The sequence below is a fragment of the Heterocephalus glaber genome, unplaced genomic scaffold, assembly GCF_053883595.1.
Source record: "Heterocephalus glaber isolate CG9 unplaced genomic scaffold, H.glaber_assembly_v1.0 deba00001719, whole genome shotgun sequence".
In the NCBI taxonomy this organism is placed as follows: Eukaryota; Metazoa; Chordata; class Mammalia; order Rodentia; family Bathyergidae; genus Heterocephalus; species Heterocephalus glaber.
In genome coordinates, this window is record NW_028258432.1 from 8758156 (window position 1) to 8783727 (window position 25572).

The following is a 25572-nucleotide window of genomic DNA, read 5'->3' on the forward strand; positions in this document are numbered from 1 at the left end:
GACTAGAATCCAAGGCGCTTGTGACGGCGGATGAAGCCAAAGCTCCTCTTCCTTAGACCTTCCCAGAGCTCCCAGCCCCTTGGCCTCCAGGACCCCAAATTCTCAAGGGCGGCAGCCGAGTCTTCAGCGAATCAGACAAATAAACCCCAGCCTGGAGTGGGGGGGTGCGTCAGTGGCAGAGCGCTTGCCTAGTACGCAGGAGGCATCCCTAGCACCGAAGCGGGGGTGGGCAGCCACCCCTTCGAGAGTCTTCTACTGATTCTTGAATTCTTGTCTGTGGAAGGGTAGGATAAAGTGAGGACCTCGCCGGACCAGGAAAGGCCAGTAGGTAGAAAGGGTTCAGGGACGTGCTCAGGGACAAGGAGGACAAATTCGTGGAAATGTCTTGGGGAAAAAGGAAAAAATGTTTTTACTTAATGCTTATGTTTAACATCCACAGGAAGGCAGGAGGCCACTGCTTGTCCACTGCAATGCTTTCCTGTGAGTTTGACGAGGGGTTGTGAGGAGCCCCCCCACACACCCACAATTCCACCCCACCCCACCCCACCCCCCGTAATTCCACAGCAGCTGGGAAGCAGCTGACCATTCAGATGTGCATTTGGCCTAAAGGCACCCCAGGAGAACCACACATTCCACAAGGCGAGGCTGGACTCAGGCTTGGGGGCAGGGAAGGTCTCGGAACCTGCTGCCTTGGGCTTCTGCTGCTCTAGGGTAAAGTGAGGCTGCCCTGATAATCTTTTCCACCCTCTCCCTACTTTTTTTTTTTTTCTATTTCCAGCTTGCAAGCAGAGAAGTTATTCCATTTTTAAGAAAAAAATAATCCCTCTCAAAATCTGAAGAAGATAAATGACAGAATCAAAAAGCTGGAAAGTTCGTTTATCTTTTTTTCTTTTTAGAAAAAACATTCAACTGTGTTCAGATACCCCCACTTCCCTTCACCATATCACTTCTCTCCCAGGGATCCAGAAGGCTTTTATAAGGCTGGCTTGGATGTGACACAGATCAATGGCCCAAACAGCAGCAAGGACAACAGAAACTCCCCTTCTTCAACAGCCTTAAGATTGTGAAAATGACAGGAAGTTCAGGTTGGCTCTGGCATTTATAGCACTGACATACATTTAGCCCAGTGAAGCTCTGGTGACAGGCTTTCTAAACAAGCTCTGGTGACAGGCTTTCTCCCTTGTTAGGCCTGGAGTCCACTAAACCACCCTCGCCCCCTCCACACACTGCACACACACACACACACACACACACACGTTAGTTCTTTCTTGGTCTGAAAAGGGAGAAGAAAGACACAGGCCATCCAGTGTTCTGCAGTCTTTGTCGATGCAGCTTTCTATCTTTGCTACCACCGGCTTCTGCAGTTTAAATCAGGTCTGTCCCTAAGGCAGGAGGGCCAGCTGGTCCTTGGAAAGCAGTGAGTAGGAAGTAGCCATGTTGGCCCTAAACATTGCTCTTGCCCTGAGTCTCTCTCTGTCCCCCTAGTTCCAACTGGAGATGCAGTGCAGCCCACACATTTTGGAGGTGAGGAGCTGGGGCTTAGGGGACTGGATGCCTGGTCACTGAAGCCAGTTCAGTCAATGCTTCTGCCAGTAGCAAATGAGGCCCCAAAGGGCACTTCCTGCATGCACACTGGCACAGAGTCAGACTGGGAAAATGTAAAAAAAAAAAAAAAAATCCTGGACATCTTGCATGAGGCCCCAGATCCCACTTGTCCTCACTCCTGGCCCCCATTTTCCACGGAGAGCTAGGTACTTGTGGGCAGGAGGGAGGGGTCTCTTCTGAAGATCCTAGCAGAATCCATGCTCCACTCCTCATGGCCTGGCCTGGAATTGCTCTGCCACTGCTGCACACCACTGCGGGTCACTGGGTGACAGTGGGGTTTAACACGCCCCCGGTCGGCCCCAGAACCCCAGGGACAGAGCCAGGCACTGAGCCTTGCAGGGAAGACACAGGACTCAAGGGCTCGGGGACACTTCTCAGAGGTCCTGGCTGCTGCTGGGGAGGCTGTGGTGGAGGCGGTGGGGGCTGTTGCTGTTGCTGCTGTTGCTGCAATTTCTTCTTGTTGATTTTCCTTTCCTTTGCTCTTCGGTTCTGAAACCAAATTTTAACCTAAAAATGGAAAAGTGGAACAAAACAGGAAGTTGTGAAGAAGATGTGAAGGAAAAGCAGAATACCATTCAGCATTATCACCAATATCTTCCTTCCACAGCAACAAAGGGACCTGAAACCTTGCAGAAGCTTTTACTGGATATTCAGAAACAGCCCCGGGTGGGAGCTCTTCCCACATTCATCTCAGCCTCCTGAGCTGAGTGTTCCTCCTTCCTTGCTCCCCAGGTTTCTTTCAAGGGAAACTACTGGGAAAGTACAGTCTCAGAACCAAAGAAAATAGAGACTTGCCGAAAGTTCCTCCTGCACAAGCACGAGGAGGCCAGTGCTGGGAGAACTTCACTTAGCAACCTTTGGCCCCTCACAACTAAACTGAAATGTAGTATTCCTCACCTTGAAGCTGGAAATGAAATTGAATGTGCAGCTTCCTGGCCAGGGCCTCACACATGCTATTCAAGCGCTCTACCACTGAGCTACATCTCCCACACTCTTTAAATTTTATTTTGAGACAAAGTCTGGCTAAGTTGTCCTGGCTAGCCTTGAAATTGTGATCCTCCTGCCTCAGCCTCCAAAGCTGCTGGGATTGCAGTCATGTACAATGATGCCTGGCCACGCTTTCTGTTTTTCTGAACAGAGACCATGCCTTTTATTTTTAGTTTTCCTAATCCTAGGAACTCAGTAAATTAAGTGTAGGTCTCTATTGACCCAAATGGAATTCTGTATTAAAGTAACACTCAGATTTTTCTTGTACCTCCCAGATCCCTCAGTGTAGAAAAAATGTCAGTAACAGAGATAACCATTGGTAGAAGGAAACCTTTACACAAAGTCCTCAAAAGAGAAATGCTCTTGTCTCCTTGTATCTGCCCACAGTACAGGTGGACCCTTGGCCAGGCTTCCTAAATCTCCCTTCCTGACCACCCCTAGCCAGTAACCAGGCCTTGGAGGAGCAGACAGTCCCCACCTGCCTCTCTGAGAGCCCCAGCGTGGCAGCCAGCTCAGCCTTCCTCCGGATGGTGATGTAACGACTATAGTGAAACTCCTTCTCCAGCTCCAGCCGCTGGTGGTCAGTGTACACGACTCGGTATTTGTCTTTCGTTCTGGTTTTCACTGTGGAGGAAGGAAAAGTTAGGGCTGAGAGCCACAAGGCGGCCCATCAGTCATAGGTAATGACAAACCTCCCTAACCCGGGATCCATTTCTCTTCCTCCAGCACCCTGGGGGGCCAGGGTTTGGCTGGCTCCTGCCAAGTCTGACAATCCCACCCCCAATCCTGGGAGTGGGAAGTAGTGGGAGCAACTACAGTAACCTTGGGTTAAGTTGTTTTTTAAAATTAAAACTAAAACCTCATACATAGAACACAGCAGAATCCAGGCTGCCCTTTTGGTAACCCAAACATAACACGGTACTGGAATATATTTAGCATCAAATGGAAGGGAAGCCAGGTGCAATGGGCAGATTGTCAGGCCCACCAGAGACAGCAGTCCACCTGAAAACAGCTGAGGGCTGTGTGTTGTGGGCTGAGGTGGGCCTTACTCTGAGCAACCAGAATCAACCCTCCAGACACTTTTGGCTCATCCTGTAGAACCTGAGCTTGCTCTTAGATAACTTCTGCCGGCAGGGGAAAATCTCTCTCGCTGTGACACTTTGTACCTGGCCAACCAGGTTGGCCTGGGGCACTCTTTCTTTTTAATCCCCCATTTATTCCCACTGCAAACCCTGCCAGCTATCCTGACCAGTGATCTACGATCGCTGGATTGAGTCAACATATTAAGTCTTGGATTGATTGTTTTACTGAAGGGCCTGACAAACAGTGTCGCTGCTGTTGGAGCAGGCTGGAGCCTGGAGGCTGCCGGGTCAGTCTTGGGCCAGCCCTTGGCAGAGTACTCACAGGAGCTTTCTCTGAACTCAAACCCAGGTCCGGGTGGTCTCCCAGCTGAACAGCTTCAATCACCCAGTGCCCACTCCTCCAGGAAGATCTAAAGGGTCTGGGAGTTGCCTGGAGGTGTTTAATGCCCCACAGGCTGACTTTGTTCAGGTAAAACCCTTTGCAAACCACAACAAAAGCGCCCTGGGAAGATACAGGCAGGATCAGAGGGAGCTCCCCTAGCCGCTGAAAGGGGAACACAGCCGCAAACAATGCAGGACAAGGCGATCTTATCAAAGAAAAGCCCTTTCAATGCCTTAATAACAACTGAATTCTGTTTGAATTACCACTACTGAGCAAATGGCGGCCGGGCTTTCATCCCTCTCCCGCCAGGCGTGTTAACATAAACACCGCCCGGCAGGCGCATTTGAATGGGAGCTGTGGCCCCGACCCCGCGCCGGCTCGGAAAGTAAAGGGACCCTAGAAGCCCCGAGAGCCTTGTACGAGGTGGACCGTTCACCGGCGCTGCTCCCGCCTGCTCGCAGCTCCAGCTCGGGCTGCCCCAGTCCTTTCCTGTGCGCGGTGCGCAGAGAGGAGGAAGCCCTTAGACTGGGTGGCACAGACAGGACAAGTCAGGGTTAGCACCGGAGGCTCTCAGGGCTCCTAAGGGACAGTCCAGGCCTGGGAGCGAGGCACAAGGCAGGTCCCCAGCCGAACACCTCGCCTTGGGGGGCCCTCGCCGCGGCCTTTGCTCTGGTTCTGCCCTTTCAGTGTTCCCGGCAGGCCCCGGAACTCGGTGACCAGGACCAGTTGCGCTCTGCGACCCGCGCCCCATGGGCCTTGTGGGAACCCCGCACCCCCTGGGAACCAAGGAGCGGGGCTGAAAGAGGGAAAGGATGAGAGGGACTTGTCAGAATTCATTATTGACTGCGAAAGTCACCACCCTCTTTCCGGGCCCTAAAGGAGACAATGGCAGGGTTAGGAAGGTGTATATCAAAGCAGGCCGGGCCTGGTACCCCCCCCCCGCCCCCTTGACAGATGAAGCTCTGCAGAGGAGCCGGCTCCGGCCCGGGCCGCGGCCTCCCACATTAACATCACAATGGCGCCGGCGCCTACTGTGGCCTTGCCACCTCCGCGCGGGACTTCACAGCGGCCTCTCATCTGCTGACCCCAAGGCCTGGCTCTAGTGGCTACACACACACACACACACACACACACACACACACCCCACCCCAAGCCACTCCCGCTCTCCGTGAAAAGTCTTCCTTAGGCGTCCGGCGACCCCAGCCAAACCACCACGCTCCAGGCAAGCTGTGGAGGATGGTTTGGGGGAGCTCGAGTCTGGGGGCGCAGCCTGCTAGGACAAGGGTGCCTACCCTTGGGGAAAACCGTCAGGCTGAGGCTCACCCAAGGGTGATCTGTGACCTTCTCCCCAGGAGGCATTTCCCACCAGGGCACACCTGGAATGTGCGCAGTGATGCAGAAGCCGGTATCCAGAGACAGCCCCCAACGGGTGCTCTGATTTATACGGTTGTAATTGGCTATAAACCTCTGCAAAAGGCCCATAACCTGCAAGGGGCCCAGCTGGGCCAGCAAAAAGCTAAGTGAGGATGGTGGAAGCACGGAGGGCCGGGACAAGACTTCTCTGGAACAAAAAGGAGACTCCAATAGGACTCTCCCACCATTCCTATTCTCACTTCCTTCCCACCTGACTACACATCCCAGCACCAGAAGGGGCAGGCCCAGAGCCAGAGTCCCATAGTCTGGCAAAGTTAGGGTCTTTGAGAGGACATCTCCAGTCTTGAAAACACACACACACACACACACACACGCACACACACACACAGACACAGACACACGGATCCTTCACAGGAAGTAAGGTTCAGGACAAATTACCCCTGTCTGGAACATCGCCTGAATCCAAATCAGGGTTCCTGGCCCTCTCCTTACTCTCTGGGCAGACAGGAGAGGATTCCCCACGGCTTCTTTGGCCCTAGCCTTCCAGCTTTTACTTGGAATAGCCCCTCTGCAGAGCAAAGGTTCAGGAACGTGGGCGCGCCCTCTTCTTAACTCTGGTGGCCAGCACCTTCTTTGCGGCGACAGCCGCGTCCCCGATCTCTCTGTTCTCTGTACGTCCAACCCCTTGAATTGTCCAGAACGCCAAACCTGGCCCCACGCGCAGGCTCGCCACCCGCCTAACTCCCCAGTCCGCCTCTCTTTTAGGGTGTCTCAGACCAAGGAGGGCGCCGGGGAAAAGAGTGCAGATGCAGCCCGGGAGAGTCCGAGGCTCCCTCTCGAGACCAGGAGCTCAGGCAGCAGCCAGAGGGGAGGACGCGACTGCGCTCGCGGACAGCCAAGCAAGCCGAGCGCACGCCGACCTTCCGAGAGCTTCCCCAAGGTGGCTCGAGGGTGTGAGAACTGATGGGAAGAGGAAGCCTTTTCTGTGCCCTATTCTGCGCCAGAGACCCAAAATATCCATTCCTGGGGGCAGCAACCAGTGAAGCGCGAAGGGACCTGAGCCCCCTGAGCTCGTCTGCTCACCCCGCCCCACTGGCGCTGAGCTCCTGGACAGCTGCGAAGCCCGGTGCGCCCGGACTCACGGCCCGTCCAGCAGGCGTCCCGGCCCGCGCCTTCCCGGAGGCCTCCCGCAGGGCGCCGCCGCCGCTTACCTTGGCTTCCAAGGGATGGCTGTGCGGGCTTCCGCATCCACTCGCACAGATTCCGCCTCTGGCCGCTGGGGGACAGCTGTTCGGCGGCGGCCGTGGCGGCGGGCCCGGGAGGGCCAGGGTTGAGCGTCTGCAGCAACCCCGAAGCGCAGGAAGGCGCGGCGGCCGGGTGGTGTGGGTGGTGGTGCGGGTGGTGGTGTGGGTGGTAATCGGCGGGGCTGCTGTAGCCCATGGCGGCTGCCGGGGAGCCCCCGTTGAGGCCATGGGCCACCGCGTTGGCTGCGGCCGCTGCTCCCCCAGGCGCGTAGCCGTTCCAGTCCTCCCGGAGCGGGGCGCCGTACGCGGGCGGCCAGGACGGCCCCGGGGACTGCGCGCTGTCCAAGTTCGCGGCCGCGGCTGCTGCGGCCGCCACGTGGTAACCGCCGTAGTCCGGGTACTGCGGGGGGCTGACGAAGTTCTGCGGCGCCAGGTTGAGGCTGCCAGAGTGGCGCACGGAGCTGGGGTACATGCTCACGTCCTTGTCCAGGAGGTAGCTCACGTACATGGTGGCGAGGGACCGCGAGCAGACCTCACCATGCTGCCTGGGGACAAACGCTGGAGGCTGGCTGGGGGCGAGGACGCGAAGGGGAAGAGGAGACGGGGGGCGGGGGTGCGAGGAGCGGCGGGTGGCTGCGCCCCAGCCCACAGTGTTCCGCTGGCTCCTCGCGGCGCTTCTGCCTCCGAGGCGGTGCCTGCCTCTGGCCAGCCTCCTCCCTCCTCCCTCTCTTTCTTCCTTCTTTCCTCCCACCTCCTTCCCACTAGCCTAAAGAGGCGGGGAAGACCTGCCACAGGCTGGCGTGCGGATCCCCAGGCCGGCTGCCTTAGGTGATTAACGAGTGTTTACAAGACTCTATTAGTAATGACACAGACACCAATGGCTGGAGACGTGGAGGCGAAGCGCGCACTCTGCGCTAGGCCCCCCCAAACACGATTTGCATTTTAAAAGATAAGGTGGGGGGACCTCGGGAGAGGGCAGCGACCTGATCACAGCTAAATATTCAAACCTTTATTGTTAGGAGCTTCCTCCTTCCAACCTGGTGCACTTTAACCTCCAATCACAGGTTCAAAGAGTGAAATCTAGAGACTAGCAAAAGCCAGGGGAGAGAAAGAGCTATCTTGGTGGGAATCTGGGGTTAGAGACAGGAGCAGTCTTGTTTATACCTTCACTGGGAAGGGGGCGGTCAGGAAACTCCTGTCCCCAAAGAGAAAAGAAAAAGGAAGCCATTGCTTTGATGAGAACGTTTCTGACCAACTACGGAGGTGAGGGGCAGAGCTGTAGAGAAGGACTGATTCTCCCCCGCTCCGTGCTGCTGGTCTGTAGCACCCCAAACAACTGTCACCGCTCATTTATTTTCTTGTCCAAGGAAATCATTCGCCTTCTGCAGAAGATAAATTGACTCAAGCTTCAGGCTGCATCTGCGAATTCATCTTACGTTTGGGATTTGAGTTAAATTAAAGCAATTCGTTTTTAAAGTATTCGTTCAAGAACCAAATGTCAACTAAAAACCAATGGGCCTGTGGTAGAAGTCTGGCTAGTGGTTACCTGAGCCATAGGGAATGGCCGCAGTGTTGGCAACTTTTTATCTCTTGAGCAAAGTGCTGGCTGCACTGTATGTTTGCCTGGAAGATTCAGCCAATTATGCTTGTCGGTTTGTTCTACTCAAATGGGCAGTTATATCAAGGAAAATAAGCGTAGAATTTCTGCTAATACCTGGGTATTCATGTCTTATACATCATTGTTACGTCTTAAAAATGCTATCCTTTTTGCAAAGTAAAACATTCTCCAACGAAATTTCTTTTCCATCTCCAGGGAACGAGAAGGGAACATGGGCCATTATTAATTATTGCTAATGAACAACTTTGAGCAGGCAAAGGCTAAGAAAGGATCTCTTGAATTTTGGAGTTATGTGGCCAAGGGGCTCACGGCTGGGAGGGGCCACTATTAGCCTGGAGCTGAGCAGCTAGGATCGGGAACAACCCAGACAGGAACACAGAGCTAGATTAGGCTTCCACTGTGGAGTGGTCATCTCCATTTCACCAGCAGTGGGGAGGCGCAAGTGGTCATCGTGTGACTCCTTTCCAAGAACCATTCAGAGCTGCCAGACTCCTGAGAGCTGGGCAGCTTGACTCCAAGATCCTGATTGAGCTTGGAAGCCGAGGGTGCTGGCCACTCTCCTTCCTGGAGAAGTGAACATGTCAGTTCTCCTTGTCAAGTATTCCTCATGACATGTGTCATTGTTCTCTTCATCTTGTCATTTCTGGAGCACTTTTCAGTGTCCTTTATCTCCCTAGGTCCAAAATCTCCCAGGGTTGGGACTAAGCTACTGTAGTTACCTCCTAATTTCTAGGTGACAACCACTAACTTGCCTAGTGTAAACAGATCAAAGCACTCCCATAACTATGGTTGCAGAAGGCCATGGGATCTCTCTTGCTCTTTGTGTTTTATGAGGAGGAAGGTTAAAACTGGAGGTATCAGTGGCTGCACTCCCAAAAGGCAAGCGACCCCAGCTGGTCCTCCTAAAGATCCCCTCAGGGGTTTGGCAGGGACAGCTGAGTGCCACCTTACTTCCCAAGGAACAAACCTGGAAATAAACCGCAAACCCTGTTACTTAACACAAATCACTGAAGGAAGGGCAGAAAGGGGGCATTTGCAGTCCTGATGGGCAGGAATGTGGGAGGTTAAATGGTGGGCACTGCAGACTTTTGATCTAGCAAGTGTCTCCCTCCTCTTCCTGGAGACACAATCCCCCTTTCAGTCCCTCACAACCCCCCTCCCAGGCAGGAACTCTGGAAGCCCAAGCTAAGGCTCAAGCCTGTGTCTTCGGAATGCTGGCATTCTTTGGAACAATCACTTTATTAGGGACAACCATTCCCTCAGCCCAGTAGTGGCCACTTCCTGAGATTTTTATGGTCCCATTGCCAGCCCTGGCTAATTGTCCCTGTCTTCCAGCTGTGTCTCTGTGCTGGCCCTGGTGAAGGGCCTGCAGCTTGTGCACCCAACTGTTTTGGACCCAGGGCTGGCTGAGCCATAGGGAGCCTGAGACTCACTTGGGTGCTCGAACTCAAGAAAGAAACCAATCATAAAAACCAACTGGTTTCCTTCACTGCAAAAGTGGGCTTCCCTGGTAGTAGCAGGACCCTGCCTACTGTCCTGAGGTGGGGGGTGGAGGGCTTTGGTGAGGGAAAAGGAGCTTGTAAATTACATTCTGGACAAACTCCTCAGAGCGAGTGTCCCTCCTAGAATAATGGGTCCCCTCTCAGCCAAGAGAGGGTCCAGCTGGGTCTCCCAAAGGGGCAGGTTCATGGGAATAGTTCAGAGTTTTGTTGAACATGACAAAAGGGCAGAGCCTCCAGGTCTTTTTATCTAGACAGCCCTAACAGTTGGTAGTTCAATGGCCCTTGCTTGTCCTCTGGAGACCTGCTCTGGGCTAAGCTGTTACTTCAGCTTTTGAGTGCAAGTCTGTGGCCGTGGCCGAATACAGAGCCACCTGTATCACGCCACACATGGCTTTCTTAGTCCTGCACCCAAGGTGCTTGGCAGCTTCTGAGAGACTTTTGACCTGACCCAAGAAATGCCTGGTATGGGCACTCCTGACTCCTGCTGCTGGAGGCTCCTTCCATCCTGTATTCCCCAGCCACCAACTTTGGGGCCAGAGAAGCCTGCAGTAAATTGCTCTAAAGGAAGCAAACTTGTTTGGGAAGCTTGGGGCTGGAATTGGGCTGGGGCTGAAACTGCAGCCACACAGAGCCAGAGCTGACTTTTAAGGGCAGGAGAGGGTGGGAAGAAAAAGATCCAGGTAAATAAAGCAACGGAAGAGGCCAGGGCAACCCCGACCATGTTATCAAAGGGGCGTCTCTTTGTTACTGACAGTGTAGAGGCCATTCCGCATTCTTCAGAGAGGGTCTCAGCCTGCAGGATCTCGGCTGGTGGCCTGGGCCAGGGCTCCAGAGGGGGGGTGGGGAGCAGGAGGCTGCCGGAAGGGCTGGGCTTTCCCCGCCAGGCAGATGAGACACTCCTTAAATCCACAGATCATTGACTCAGCTCCCTCCCTGCTCAAAGGTCCCCAGTGTTTGCTCCAGCTAGGGGGGACCCCCGATCTGCCTGATATTTTTGATTCCTGGGAACTGAAGAGCCCAGTGATCCATGTGACCCAGGTAGGGCAGGCCACCTCCACCCACCTTAGCATGCAAGTCTACTTTGTGAATCCCTTTTATATCAAGAAAATTATCCAGCCGACCCAGCCCATCCACAACCCCTCTTCTCCCTGTGCTGGCAATCCTTGCCATCCTGGACCTGAATTCCCAGGACAAAGGACAATTAAGAAAGAGTGAGAAGGAAAAAAAATGTTTCCTGGTGAAATTATTCAACATGGCAGTCTATAGTGTTGTGGAAAAACTGTTCAATCTCTACTCAATTCAGAGTTTAGGGAGTCTTTCAGCCATTGTACTCCATCAGCAATCGACTCACACAAAGAAAGACTCAATAATGGATGATCTGACCTCAACAATCCCACCCTGCCCTGACACAGCCCACTCGGCTAACATCTCTGGGAAGGAAATCAATAAGAGTGTCCTTTCTGTAGGGCCTCCCCAGAGTCCGCCACCTGTCCAGTCCCATCAGGGCCACAATAGAGACCAACATGTTCATCCTAAGCAGCAAGGAGGGGCCACAGCTGCCCACAGCTGCCCGCTGCCCGGGCTGCATTCACAGGAGCAGATGTGGCCTCATCTAGTAGAGTGAAGTTTTTTCCTCCCTAGCAAGCTGAGTGTCTGCTCCTTTCTACCTAAGCAAATTTCCAGAATCCATGGGAAGCCATTATGGGCTAGAGTTTTACCACACAGAACTGGGAAGGAGGAGCCTGGAGAAGGAATCCCACTGGGCCCATCTTCCCCAGATGGGCTACCGTCAAGCTTCCTGAGCCAGGGCAGAGCATGCAGGGTTTTTTTCTGCTCACTCATCTGAAATATATTCTCACAGCCAGGGAAATCAAAGAAAATAAAGAGACTCAGGAGAAGGGGTAGTATTTGGATACAGAAATCTGTTTTTGTCCATTGAGTGAAAGTCGTGCAATAAATAGTAGTTGCCCATTTTCTTTGTTCTGAAATGAGGGTCTATGGACCCTGTTTAATCAATGTACAATGAACTGTTAATTCTGTGTGGCAGATGAGCCCAGAAAATGGTTTAAATTCCAGAGAGAGAGAGAGAGAGAGAGAGGAGAGACTTGAGAGGAAACGATGTCTCACAGACTGGTACCCTCATGGGGAGCTGGGGCTTCCATCACCAAAGAAACCCACTGATGGTAGAAGAACCAAGTGGGCCAAATGTTACCACGTGGCTTGTCGTGGAGGCATTCAATTAACATTTGTTCACTCACCATTGTCTCGTGCCCACAATGACCTTTGTTTGTCATATGAAAATATGTTCCCAGTGCTCCCTTCAGCAGCACATATACTAAAATTGGAAAATATGTTCCCAGGAAGCCGTGTGGAGTAACTAAGCTGTATGTGGCTGGTGAGGGAAGGAGCTCAGACAAATGTTCGTCTCTCCTGATTCACTATGCCCATTGACAAACTGCTTTCCTTGAGGGGAGTCAGGGACCTTAGAGTCTGTGTATCCGTCTGCTTTACACAGGAGACTCTGAGCCCCGGAGAGGTTAGATGATTTTCCCCAGGTTACACAGCTAGCTGTTCCAGTCCCTGAAATTAAATGAGCTACTATATGTGCATTCTTTCCAGCCCACAGTAGTCTGTACAAATGTTAATTGTTACTATGGCTGTTAGTGCCACCTAGAAACACATCCCCAACACAGAACCAACAAGCATGATTCAAGGAATCGGAACTCCCCAGCCCTACACCAAACGGTATCCAAACAATCAGGTTCTGCAGTTGTTACAATTCTGACCACTTTCCCAATACTGTTTATTTCTCTCTTTCACAGACACCCATTAACTGCAGTTTATTATTTTATTGAGTGGTAAATTTTCCATAAATCCCACCCTAGATTTTTCTCCAAGTGATGAAGAAGCTCTCCACCTACTTTCGTCTTAACAGTAAACACTTTCTGCAAAGAGCTCTTCTCCATTTTTGAATCAGAACCGATATCCTCTGGCTGATCTTGGGAAATGTGTCCAGTTATAAGGAGTAAAAGTTGAAGGTAGATTGGTGCTGCCCTTCTTCCCTTCCTTTCCCCTGCATTAGTGTCTGTGGATCCTTTTTGGGCACACGGACCAAAAAGTCTACCTTTCTGGATACATTTTTTTAAGGCCCCATTTAATTTCCTAGTTACATAGGTGAATGAGGGCTTGAACTGGGTTCCGGAATCCCTAGTCTGAGCTTCGCTTCGCTACCGCATTCGCGGGCTTGGCTCGGATATTTCAAAATGACTTGAAAATTGGCGAAGCCGCCCCTACCTCTTAAAGGTGTATATGCATGGTCGGACGTCGGGTTAAAAAAATCAAAATCAGGTTTTTTGCCTTCCAACTCAGTAGCGTTGCCACTGTGGTTTTCACTTTGCTTTATTTCTTTTTAACGAATTAGTAAATAAAATACTAATTGTTCACCCTGGAAGCCGCACCAACAACTGCTGCGCCCTCTGGGTTTTGCTGGGCACGCTGGAGAACAAAATCGGTAGCCTCGGTCGTTCTCTGCGGCCAGGATTCGTACCCCGCATCCTGCGCACCAGAGGGCGGAAGCGAGAAAGCGTATGCGCCAGGCAAAGGGCCGCAGAAGCCCCTGGCAGGTCACTGTTTGGGGTAAGATGTGGCAGAAGAAAATGGCTTTGCCAAACCTTGGCAGCCACAGGTCGCCTGCCCGAGAAACCACCACGGCCTCCGCGCTCCTCCCCGGGTGGAGCTTTTGCCTCAGCGCTTCCGAGCCAGGCGCCCACTCCCGCTTCCCGCGCCCTCCGCTGTCGGACCTCAGGCGACTTCGGAAGAGAAGTCTTGCAACCTACTCTGGAGCCCATTACCCTAACTCCAGGCAGTCCTGCAGATTCAGCGATTGCCCACCCCTTACCCTTTCCCCCTGGAATAAACAATTTCCCGGACAAGCTTTGAACTATTGAAATGTAATTGTGTAACTGGAGACACCCTGGTCGTGCGGGAGAGGTCCTGACCACGTTTAAACTCTGGCTAACAGTGGGGTTGGGAATCCTGCCCGGAATTCCTCGAATCTTATGTTGAACACATTCACGTTACCTAAAGAACCTGGACTCTGCGTTTTAGGGCCCATTTATCAATACATTGGATTCACCCCATGGCTGAGCAGGGTGCTTTGAGTACCAGAAGCAGGTGCTCCTGTGTGTCAGGAAACCCCCCAAGTTACCCTGATTGGTGGGCATCTAGCCCCAGGCCTAGGGCTCAGCACCATTGCCTGGGGGCCGAGTTACAGAAACTAGGTGGAAGAGCTCCCTCCCAGCCTCCCCCAGTGCACCTGGTGCTTCTACACCCAGAGGCCAGGAAGGCCCCGGCCGCAGCCACCCTCTCACTCCTGACAACAGCCGGCACTCTGATTTCTAGCAAGGGGCACCTGTGAAATAGGCGAGGCAGACGGAGGTTCTTCCACTAAAATCCCTGCTGCTCCAAGAGGTATTTATTTCTGTGAGCCATCAGCCTCAGAAGCGGGAGCATCACTGGCAGCTCTTTAGGAAAAGAGAGTTTGGGGTTTTGGTTTGTTTTTGTTTTTGTTTGTTGTTTGGCTACAACAAACTGACTTGTTCCCCAGTCAGGCTGAACACTAATGAAGTCCTTGTCTCTGAAGGGCTCAACTCTGCCTTCACTCCTCAGCCTGTGTTAGGGAGGACATGGATGGTTCGTTTCTCCTTTGCCAGGACAAGTCTAAATAGCAGTATGTGTTGGGGTTTGTTACATTTTTTAAGAGAAAGAGAGAGAGCATGAATATGAGTGTGCGTTGCGTTCCTCCTGCGTGATGCTTACGTTCTTACGTTCTTTCCCCAGTGGTCACTGCGGTCGCTGGTGCATAGAGCTGCTCAACTCACCTCTGGAGTCCAGGGTGGCAAGCTCCCAAAGCCGACGCGCTGTAAGGGAAGGATTTCCGCAGCACAGATTTCCCTCCATTTTATCGGCGCTAGGGGGTACTACCTTCATCTACGGGTCTACAACACCTAGTTCTGCCCAATGAGTATTATTATTTTAAAAATAACTGATCGTTTTCAGGAACAATCCAGTCCACCCCCAACGGCCAACTTCTGAGAGACAAGAAGCCACCTACTCCTGACCTGGCCCGTGCAACTTGGAGACACCATCCCTCCCCAAGCCCAAGCTGCAGCTACTCCGCCCATCACCGCGGGGTGCCTTCCCGACTCCCGCCCTTCGCCGAGCCCCCCCCCCCCCCCGCTTCCCAGGCGCGCCAGACCTAGGCCAGTTCTTCACTTTGCTAGCTCCTCGTTCCGCAGGCGCCTCAGAGCTAGAAAGCTGCTTCCGCTGGCACGTAGATGTCAGGTGCTGAAAATGAGAGGGAGAAGAAAAACAAACAAACAAACAAACAAGTCATCAGACAAACTGCTGTGGGAAAAAAGACCCCGTTTCCATCCCTTTTGCTTTGCTGCTAGGCCTTAACCGAGGGCGGGGGCGGGGGGTAACAAGCCCTGGATGCGCGCTTTGGAATCCACCAGGGCTGGTGCTGTCCTCAGACGGCAAAGCAAGGGAATAATTGAAGCAATGAGCTGGATAAATGGGGGCAAAGTACTGAACTATGTATTTTGGCAACCTGTGCGCGTGTGGGTGGTTGAACAAAGGGGCTCATTACTGGTGTGATCGTCTCATTTCTTCACTCCTTTGTGCGTGTGCATGGACGACGCTCCAGGCCCAAGTCAGCCTCCCGCGCAGGGTTCACAGCGCCCGGTCGCTGCCTCCTCGCGTCCTGCCAGGCGTCCAGAGTTCCCAGCCCGAGGTCGGGCTACAGCCTGGCCGGGTCCGTGCGGAGAAGGTCGGCGAGGCGGAGGTGGCCGATCTTCTTCACCTCGCCCGGGGCGGTGCGCAGCTCCTGCGCGGGCGGACAGCGCAGCCGGCGCGCCAGCTCCCGAGGCCCGGCCGCCCGGTCGCTGAGGCGCGCGGCGAGCACGAAGGGGAAGCCGAAGCGCGCGCCGTACTGGGCGCTGAGCTCTGCCAGCCGCAGCCGCTCTTCCGCGCCCAGGCTCGTCAAGCCCGCGCCGCTCGGTTCCCGCGGCGACTCGGCGGTGAGCGTGCCCCGCGGCAGCTCGAGGCCCGCCAGGTCCGGGTGGCAGCGTAGGGCGCCCTCCTGGCCTGCGGAGAAGCACAGACACACGCGGGAAACGTGTCGCCGCCCCCGCTCCGCGCCGCGCAGCGAGTGGAGTGCGCAGGGCTGCGAGCTGCGCCCTCGGCGGGTCGCAGCCGCGGACCCGGCCGGCGCCCTCCCCTGCCCCGCCCCGAAGGAGACTGCGGGAGGGGAGCCCTGTCCCCAGGCAGTGATCCCGGCGGACTAGGGGCGCCCATCGCTCCTTTCTAACAAGTCCCAGATCTTGCGCCCCTCTGTCGCCAGCTACCTTCAGTCCAGATCGGGACCGGGGGCGGGACAAAGAATGACAGGTTTGTCCTTTGAGACCTTGGGCCTAGAAGAGCCGAGGGGAGAGAGGGCGGCCGCGGAGGCTCGGAATTTACGACCCGCACGGCAGTGAGCTGAGCGAGGACGCGATAAGCAGCCTGAGCTTTTCGTATCTTTTCAAAGTCCTTTGCTCTTAGGGGGGCTTTGATGTTGGAAGGGGCCGGACGCGAGGGCCTGAAGACTTCCTGCAAAAGCCCTAGAATGGGTTTCGTTCTGCTCCAAAGGAGAAGGGGGCAAGGGCGGGGGTGGATCCTGGGGGATAACATCCATGGGGTTTGGCAAATAAATGCCCAAGATTTTGTGACCCTAAGTGTGAGTTCTGGATTTTTGGAAACTAACATCCAAAGAACCTCACAGACTAACTGCAAAGAAATCCATTTCCAACCAGAATTCCACTGCACTTTGAATGAAAGTGGCTGTTCTCTTCTTAGGAAAATCGCACCCTACATCCACCCACCCTACCAAGAATTTATTCCCCTCTCCACTATAGATCCCCAGAAGCTAGCAGAAAATATGTTTTCTTGGAAGAAATCTTCTCATAATACCTGCCTAAGCCTAAAATTGGAAAACCCTGTTGTGATACCTGGGATTCTAATTCCTATCCTTGGGGTGGGGGTGGGGGCTGAGCCCTGGCCAGACAAACTTAGGTCTCTAAAAGGAGAATTCTAATTTTGGGGTGAAATTTCTAGGCAAAATCTAGACTATGCTAAGCAGAGAGTGACTATCAATAAAATGAGAGTAGTGGCTCCTAACTTGCTGAGTTCTTGTGAGGATTAGAGAAAGTCATTTGCCTGAAACAGTGCCTAATGCCTAGTAAATACAAACACTCATTATTGTTAGTTGTAGTAACCCCAGTGGAACTGAACTCTCACAGGAAGTGCCTGGCTCTTCCTATTTCAATAAAAGGGTTGTCAGCCTTTAGCACTGGGAAGAGGTGTGAGGATCTATTGGAAAAGGGGAGCATTTAAAACATCCTTTGAGCTGATTGTGCTGGTGCATCCCTGTAATCCCAGTGAGCCCAAGGCTGAAGCAGGAGCATCACAAGTTCCAGGCCAGCCTGGGCAATTTATCAAGGCCCTGTCTCAAAAAGTAAAATGAAAGGGCTGGGGATTTAGCTCAGTGAAAGAGCACCTCTAGGTTCAAAAACACAAAACAAATGAACAAACAAAACAACAAGAAAAGCAAACCCTTGATTAAACTGTATCTCAATAAATCTGAGTTTAAACTCTCTTTAATTATGATCTAATTTCTTCCTCAAACTTTATATTTTCTGCCCAATTAAAGAATGGTTTAGATTGTACCATCAAATCCAGGAACCATGATTCTAGGAAGTAGAGCAATCGGGGGCGGGGCGACGTCTCCAGAAGAGAGTACTCAGTGAAGGCACAGCAGAGGTTTGGTGACCTGTCCAAGGTCACATGGCTGATTGCACCTGGACCCTTGACTGCAAACCACAGTGGCTTCTGAGGCCTGGTTGCTCTCCCAAGTTTAGGGGGAGTTCAGAACAAAATGTACACCACCAGTAATCCCACCTCTCCAATAGCACTGCTTTAGAACCCCTGCCATGGTTGCCCTGCCTATTGTGGACTGCACACAGGAGAGTGCTTCTCTCTTGGTCTTTGCATCCAGTCGAGTCCAGGTGGTACAAAAATGTGGATGCTAAATTTCTCACCTGGCAGAGCAGCTCCAGCTCTGGGCTCAGGGTGGGCAGTCCCACTGGCTCAGCAGACGTCCAAGCAACCACTCAGGTCTGAGAGGAGTAGGAGGCCCTGGCTGTGGGGAAGAAGGAACTGCATATCCTGGGCATGTCCGTCCAGACCAGCAGGACAGCCAACCCTTCATAAACGGAGCGTTTCAAAGTAGCTGCTCAGTTCCTTTGCCCAGCCAGGGGCCCCACCTCCCCACTTAGGACTCTCTCAAGGACTAGCCCAGGCTTCCAGGGAAGTAGTTACTGGTGGATACCCTGATACAGGTGTCTGTCCTCTTACAGTCCCCACGCCCAGCGGGACACACTGTGCAGTCCAAGGTGACTGTGAGCCACCCGGAACTCCAGACCTGCCTCCTGCTCTGCTAGTTCTGGGTCCTCCCTTCTCACTCTCGTAGGATTTATGCCTCCTCTTGAAGGCATCACCCAGGGTTAATGTTTGCCTGGGACTGGGCATGTGTTTTCCACTTTTGTGGGAGGAGCAGAGGGTGGAGAGAAGAGAAAGGAGCCCAAGCAAAGGGCAGAGCAAAGGGCAGAAGAAAATAGACTAAAGAAGAGGAACTAAAACCTACACACACGCACACACACCTTCAGCTACAAACAACATGAAAAATGTGCGGGGAATGGTAGCCAACACAGAAGAAAAATAACCTTCCTTACCCAGCCAAAGACCCCGTGTTCAATGGCCAAACAACGGATTCCTTGGTACTGTAGAGGAGCACGCTGTCCATCTGCCCTCAGGCCTTCTCCCACTCTTCCAAACTCCTTCCCACTCACTCCTGCCAAAGATGGATTGCCCAGATAGTCCCAGTGCAGCCAGAAACCCCAGTGGGAGGCTGGAGTCTGTGGGCAGGTACTTGCCATCCCCCTGCCTCCAGTCCTGAGGGTCTCCCACCTGTAATGCCCAGGCGCCAGCCACCCAGGCCAGCGCCCCACTGTGATGCTCAGGGCATCTCCACAGTGCTTGTTCTTCAGTCTTTCATGAAATTCTGGACTTAAGACATGGACCTTTGGGTTTTGTGTCTAGTGATGTGGGTGTGGATGTATAGTATTTGCTGGGACCACAGTACATCAATCTGTGAATGTTCCTGGTAGAGCCAACCCTTGTTACTCCCGCAGGACAAGGACAGGATGGCCAGTGATGGCCACTGATCATCAGCTAAATTACCTAGTCCCAGAGCAGCCCACCTGCCTTTTCCCACTAGTGCGTTTTCACTCCTGGCACAAGGACGATCTGTCCCTTCTGTCAAAGACCAGGCCCTCCATTTGTGTTCTTGCACTCAGCTTCCTCTTTCCTTCTCAAAGACTCTGCTTCTACAATTTTAGACAGCCATTTTTCCATTCCCGACATCTTTATCCACTTGCAAGCAAGCTTTTGAATCACTCATCCCATAAAGAAAATTAAAACCCCAGCCCCTTATTCTCTGCATTCCACTAGTTTCTCTTTATCTGCTCTTCCTCACTTCAAAGGAGTTGCCCACTGCCCTCTCTCCCTCTGCCCCTCTGTTTCAACCAAGCTTCTATCACATCATACCGCACAATCTGCACTCATCACATCACGGATGACAGACAGACACCTTTTGCTGAGCCCAGTAACTGATGCCCCATCCTCTCTTTCTCTACCTCTAGCAAGTGTGGAAAAGTCCTGTGGTTGCCCTTTCTACACCACTTGCCTACTTTCCTGTTGGTCTGTCCGACGAACACACTGGAGCACCCCAGGACTCAATACTCATGTCTGCTCTCTCCTCCATTTGCACAGAGGCACTGAGTGTTTTCATCCAGGCCTACAGTTCTAAATAGCATTGATTCATTGATAACACCCAGATCTAGGTTAGCTTTTACTTTTCTGATGAGGTCCTTTGTTATGATGCAACCGATGGCTCAGCATTTTCATTTGGTTAGTTTTTGGGCTCCCTTCCTACAGCCCATCTCCTCGGTTCTTTCTTCCTCACATCAAAAAATGCCACCACCACCCACCCAGTTACTTGAACAAAAACTTAGGAGTCATTTTTAATATTCTTTGTTTCTGATTGGCTACCCATCAAATCCATCCCCTAAAGATCACATTGACTCTAACTGTAATATCTATTCCATGAATTCAGTTAAATTTCTCCATCTCTACTGCTTCAACCATAGTCCAGCAATTCTCCCGACACAACCACTCTAAAGGGCAGGTCTAGTGATGTCTCACTGCAAATGGAGAAGAGTCAAACATTTTTTGAGGGGTGGTGGTGTTGGGTGTGGAACCCTGGGCCTCCGGGATTCTAGGCACACATCATACCACTGAGCTACACCCTCCAGCCTCAAAGTCTTTATTATAGCAGAAAAACGCTACATGCTCTGACCCTTGCTTGCTTCCTTTTCGTGCTCCCTTCTCTTTTCACCATTCTCCAATCACCTGGGTCTTTCTGTGTTCTGATCAAGTTCCTTCTAATCTCAAGACCATGTGCTCCGAGTAACCTATCCTGCATCTTGGCTGCTTCTTTCTGATCTTTCAGTTTTAAACTTAAATTCTACCTTTTAAAAAAAAACACCTCTTTTATTACATATTTTCTGCAATATACATTTTCCTATAACTCATGGAGTTTCTTATAATTTCTAGAACTCGAAATAGTCATATTTATTTACATTAATCCTGTCTGTTTTTTACCAGACTGTCAGCTCAGGGAGGGTAGAGACTTGTTCTGTACTCAGTGCCCAGGACAATGCCTGGGCATACATAGGAGGCACTCAGAAAGTATTCACCAATCAACAGCTCACTCTTGGGAAGGAGTATTATTTTTTAAAGGAATAAATAAAGGAACACATTTTAATAGCTCTATCTAAATCATTGATAACCTTATTAGCAAAGTATTGAATCTAATTCCTTCATTAATTCAACAAATATGTTCACTGGTTAGTATTAAATATTAAACTATGGCATTATTGGAAATGCCCCAAAATATGCATGATGAACTGTTTCATGAACAATAAACATTTTGTTGTTCTTTGATTTTTTTGGTGGTGGTGAGTGCTGGAGATTGAACCTAGGGCCCCTCAAAAGCTAAGCATTTGCTGTACCACTGACATACCCCGGTGTGTTATTTCATTTTAGCACAAATCGGTCCTGAATTGGTTCAAGTTGTGTGCGTGTGTGTGTGTGTGTGTGTGTGTGTGTGTGTGTGTGTGCGTTTCAGCCTTCTTTCCTTTACTAATGCTGTTTTTCTTGCCTGCAAGTCTTTTATCTTTATAGAAACTACAGTAATTGCCTTTAGGGGGTATTTTGCCAAGTAGTCCTGCAGCTGAATATTAATCCTGGCCTGCCCTCTACTGGCCAATAGTCATCACAAGCTAAATGGACTGAACCTTGGTTTGTGCTAGAAACCAGTTCTAAGCTTTTTCTTGATGGTAGGTTTTCTTAGGTCCTCTAAAAAATCCTTTCCAGGTAAAATTAACATATCCTGTGCATTCCTCTAAGGTCTCTTCTAGCTTAGTTTATAAGACTCTATTATACGATTTTATTCCTTACTATCCAAAGTTTAAAATGGACTATACAATAAATCCCATTTTATTTGATCTTTCTGACCAAAATTGCTGGTATTTATACTGTACAACATGATGTTTTGATATATGTATACACTGTGAAATGATTATACTAAGCTATTTAACATATGCATTACCTCACACAGAAACATTTTGATGGTAAAAAAACATTTAAGATATATACTGTAACCTGGGAGTGTAGCTCAGTTGCAGAACAGTTTCTGAACACTGTGTACCACCCTGGGTTCAATTCTCAGCACCACAAAATAAAGCGAATTCGATGCTCTGAGCAATTTTCAAGAATACTGATCAGTATTAACTATAGTTACCATGCCATTTTTTGACTGTTAATTGAATAAACTGATGAATGAAGCAGTAAATGAAACTCTCAGAAATAGTTTTTAGACTTTGATTCCCTGAAAAATCCTTCAAAGTCGTTGAATTGACTTCCAGTTCTGCCATTTTATTTAAAAGGTGTTAGATAAGTATGATAGTGCGCATCTGTAATTCCAACTACTCAGGAGACTGAGGCAAGAGAATTAAAAGTTCCAGGACAGCTTAGGTAACTTAGCTGTATTTTGTCTCAAAATGCAAATATAAAAAGGACCTGGGATATAGTTCAGTGGTAGAGAACTTGCATAGTATGAGCGAGGCCCTGGGTTCAGTCCTCAGAACAGCAAAGAAAAAAAAAGCCGTTGTATTGACCATCAGAGTTATTAGAATTCTAGCTATCTACTTTCTAGTTCTGTGTCCAAGCTCAAGTTACTTAATCTCTCTGTGCCTCAGTTTTCTCATCTCTAAGCAGGGAGACATAATGATACTTATTTTAAAAGATTAGGAGGATCAAATGAGTTACCAAATGCAAAGTGCCTGGAAAGGTGCCTGGAACACACCAGCAGTAAACATTTAATAAATGGTAGCTATCTGTTGTTATTATCGCTATTGCTAACATCACTTATCTAACTAATGTCATTAAGATGATTAGATACAGAGTGGCCACCCAGACAGCACTGAGGTTCTGCTTCCAGCAGCCTCTAAGACAAGCATGGACACCAGAAAAGAGTCAAGAAGCCACTCCACCAGCAGATACCCACCCCTCAAAAAGAACTTGTCTAGTGCTGAAGCAAAGACCCTTCCAGTCGGCCCAACCTCCCTCCAGCCATTTTGTCTCATTGAGCCCCCACTAAACTGGGTGGGAAAGAGTTATACGAGGTCCATCACCTTTTAACATTACCCTAGGAACAATTGAATTCATTCACTCATAAACTTCTAGTAAGTCCTAACAGTTTCTTCACCAAGCCATCTAGGATTCTGAAGTAGTCCAGAAAGCAGAGGATCCATACAGTCAGCAGGGGAATAAAAAATAGGACTTTTGAGGAAGGACCCGAAGCCCAATCCTGCTCACATCCCAAGTGCTCAGGATGAGGACTAGATTTACCCTTAACCCTTCACTCAATCAAATGGGTTGGGGTGACTGTTGGTGGGAAAGAAGATGGAAACTGAAATTTTTACTTACTTATGTAAGTTCCAAGCCCTGAATAATAAACCCCAAGTAAATGTTGAATAACTGGAAAAACCAATGAATATTAGATTTAAAGTTACCCATACTATTCTTTTTTATTTATTTTTATTTTTTTGGTACTGGAGACTGAAGTCAGGATGTTTGCAGGGCAGGCACCGTGCCACTGAACTACGTCCCTGGCCCCACTCACGCCGTTCCTAACATTCCGGCTCAGTCTATTCCCTCCTTAGCCTCATTGCTTCTAAGTATTAAGAAAAATCACAGGATTTTTCCTCCTTTTTTTTCATGATAGAAAAAAAAAGTCCCACAGACCTTTTTGGAGAGAGAGTGGGGGTCACACTCAGGGCCTCATGCATGCCAGGCAAGCGCTCTATCACTGAGCTACAGCCCCAGCCTTTGTGCAAACTTTTTAAAGCCAGTTTTCCCGAGGAGGCTCTCACTTGGCCTCCTTCACTTTCCTATAAGACATCGTGAGCTCAGGCACCCCTGGCCTCTTGCTCCTTGTCTGTTACCCCCAAGAATTCTGGCTGGGGAGCTGGTGTCACCTCACTTTGCAAGCTGGAGACAGGTGTCCCTGTGATTCATGGGTCAGAGGACTCCAAGCCTGCCCGCGCGCGACTTTCTTATTAGAGCCTGCGGCTAAACAAAAATTGAAGAGACCCTCAGAAGCGTGTGAGCGCCAACATGGCTTGACGTTTCTGTCAGTCTGATTTTATAGTACCACCCTTGGCACTTGCTCAATGTGCCTCAGGTGAGTGAAAATGAACCTTTCAGTCTGGAGATCCACCGGACAGCTAGAAGCCATCCAGATGGCTGACAGGTGCGGATAGGTCACGCTGTCGGTTCTGTCACGGAACAGAGGGCAGTAAACCTCCCTCTCTGCCCCAGGTGTATGCGGACAACCTCTGTGTGGAGCCGGCCCTTGCCCTTTGTCGTTGTCGTTGTCCTTGTCCCTAAAGAGTATGTCAGCCTCCTCCACAGATGGTGGGATGGCTTGTTGAGGCTGTCTGGGCTGCTAACCCTCAGCCTCTGAATCTCTGTGCTATTCTGAGTCCTTGGCTCCTCCTGAACGTCCATCTCCTCTTCTCCACACCCCGCAGCCAGAAATGCCTCTATTCTCTCTCTTCCCTTGAGAAATCAAAAATGTATTTCCATCTTCCAGAGGTTTTCTTCAGTTTTCCTTCCCTTCCCCTCATTCTCCCAGGGAGTTGCTAGTCCAAATGAATCCACTTTTCTAGGTAATCTAGTCCAAGCTGGCCCTCTCTGGCAGAATTTCTAGCCAGCTTTCAGGAGCCTAGGTTTCTAAGATTTTCTGATATCCAGCTGCCTCCACTCTTACAGGACACAGCCAGAGTGAACACTGGGTGTTCAAGAGAAGTGAGTCCTCAGCCTGACCCCTGGCCCCTAAATCACTGTGAAGCCTTTCACCCTGTCTTTCCTTGTGACCCCCACACTCTAATATTTAATAGCCACTTCATCTCAGCCCATGTACGTTTTTTCCCCCTGAATTTGGTCTAATACCTGGCAAATGCTTCACTCCTGTCTACTAAACCTGAGGACACTTACTGAACCTTCCCCCTACTCCCAAAAAGTTAAATAAATACAACAAGTGTGAACAACTAGACTAAGACATCTAACACTATTTTGTAAGTGAGTTTGAAATCCCTTTGCAGAGAACATCTAACCTGGAAGCTTTACCTGCCTGAGGGAGAGAGCATCAATAAAGGTAAAAAAGTGCTTCTCTAAATTTTCCAAGTCTGAGAATGGGTGTTGGGACCAGACAGCAGCTGCAATGAGTGGAGATCTCTTGATATCATTACCAAAGACGTCCACAAACTCGCCAAAGTCCACGGAATTGGCCTTTTCTATGTCCATTGCTGGTACTCGACTGGAGACAGCAAGTCATCCAGCTCCCCTCTTGGTGAATGAGGCTGATTTGTTCACAGGATTATATTTCCTGAATGTACCAGCTTGCTTTTTATGCCACACCAGCTTAGCATGTCTTAAATGCCTCTGGGAGAAGCAAATCCACAATGCTTGTACGATGAGTAAACATGAGCTGAACGTTTTGGGAGTAGGGGGCAGTGCTGGGAATCAAACCCAAGGCTTTATGCATGCTAGCCAAGCATTCTACCACTGACCTACCCCCAACCCAGGCTTAGCATCCTAATCCAGGGAGCAGAGATTTCTGCAGGGTAAACAGTTTCCAACCAAGCCATTCTCAAAATCAAAGCCAGTAGGGTCCATATTTCACTCCCGGCTCTTGTTCTAGATAGACATTTGGTGTCATCAACATTTTAATGCCATTGTTATCCCCAGGGGGAATTTTTCCCTGATAACTCAGACAGGTTATAGGTCAATCCACTTGGAACTTGATTTCCCATCTGTTACTGCTGCTGGGCAGTGGGTGCTATGTTTCACTCCTCTGTGTTCCAAGCAAGCACTTAACACAACAGACACTTAATAAAAAGCTGGTAGAACAGGATGGGATCTAAGGAATGTTCTACCCCATTGTCAGTTATCTCTTGAGCACTGTTATGTGTTATTTTCTTCTTGAAGCTAT

The 25572-nt window shown here is 50.6% G+C and overlaps 2 protein-coding genes across 3 annotated transcripts; both read right to left on the reverse strand.

Moving 5' to 3' along the window:
• Positions 1 to 774: 774 nt before the first annotated feature.
• On the reverse strand, positions 775 to 7471 carry Cdx2 (caudal type homeobox 2). Of its 2 annotated transcripts, none has more exons than XM_004854807.3 (3): positions 6642 to 7471; positions 3071 to 3216; positions 775 to 2112 (listed from the first exon to the last, which is right to left on the reverse strand). In XM_004854807.3, the coding sequence occupies exons 1-3, from the start codon at positions 7180 to 7182 to the stop codon at positions 1864 to 1866; spliced, it is 936 nt and encodes a 311-aa protein (XP_004854864.1). In that variant the 5' UTR covers positions 7183 to 7471; the 3' UTR covers positions 775 to 1863. The 2 variants fall into 2 exon arrangements, with proteins under 2 accessions (XP_004854864.1, XP_087055527.1); XM_087199401.1 differs by having other exon boundaries at positions 1820 to 2112; positions 3075 to 3216; positions 6642 to 7316.
• Positions 7472 to 12043: 4572 nt separating this feature from the next.
• Positions 12044 to 25155, reverse strand: Urad (ureidoimidazoline (2-oxo-4-hydroxy-4-carboxy-5-) decarboxylase). The gene is made up of 4 exons (XM_004854806.2): positions 24695 to 25155; positions 15406 to 15941; positions 15052 to 15140; positions 12044 to 14713 (listed from the first exon to the last, which is right to left on the reverse strand). Exons 1-2 carry the CDS (start codon positions 24882 to 24884, stop codon positions 15595 to 15597), a joined length of 537 nt encoding a protein of 178 aa, XP_004854863.2. The 5' UTR covers positions 24885 to 25155; the 3' UTR covers positions 12044 to 14713; positions 15052 to 15140; positions 15406 to 15594.
• Positions 25156 to 25572: the final 417 nt, after the last annotated feature.

What these genes read in the sequence shown, in the direction of transcription:
- Cdx2 (XM_004854807.3), bottom strand. Translation starts at nt 7,182, where the DNA reads ATGTACGTGAGCTACCTCCTGGACAAGGACGTGAGCATGTACCCCAGC. An exon ending in GCCATCCCTTGGAAGCCAAG is followed by an intron (nt 3,217 to 6,641) that starts GTAAGCGGCGGC and finishes CTTCCTCCACAG; the next exon opens with TGAAAACCAGAACGAAAGAC. An exon ending in TGGGGCTCTCAGAGAGGCAG is followed by an intron (nt 2,113 to 3,070) that starts GTGGGGACTGTC and finishes TTCCATTTTTAG; the next exon opens with GTTAAAATTTGGTTTCAGAA.
- Urad (XM_004854806.2), bottom strand. Translation starts at nt 24,884, where the DNA reads ATGGACATAGAAAAGGCCAATTCCGTGGACTTTGGCGAGTTTGTGGAC. An exon ending in CAGGCAGGTAAAGCTTCCAG is followed by an intron (nt 15,942 to 24,694) that starts GTTAGATGTTCT and finishes GCTTCTCCGCAG; the next exon opens with GCCAGGAGGGCGCCCTACGC.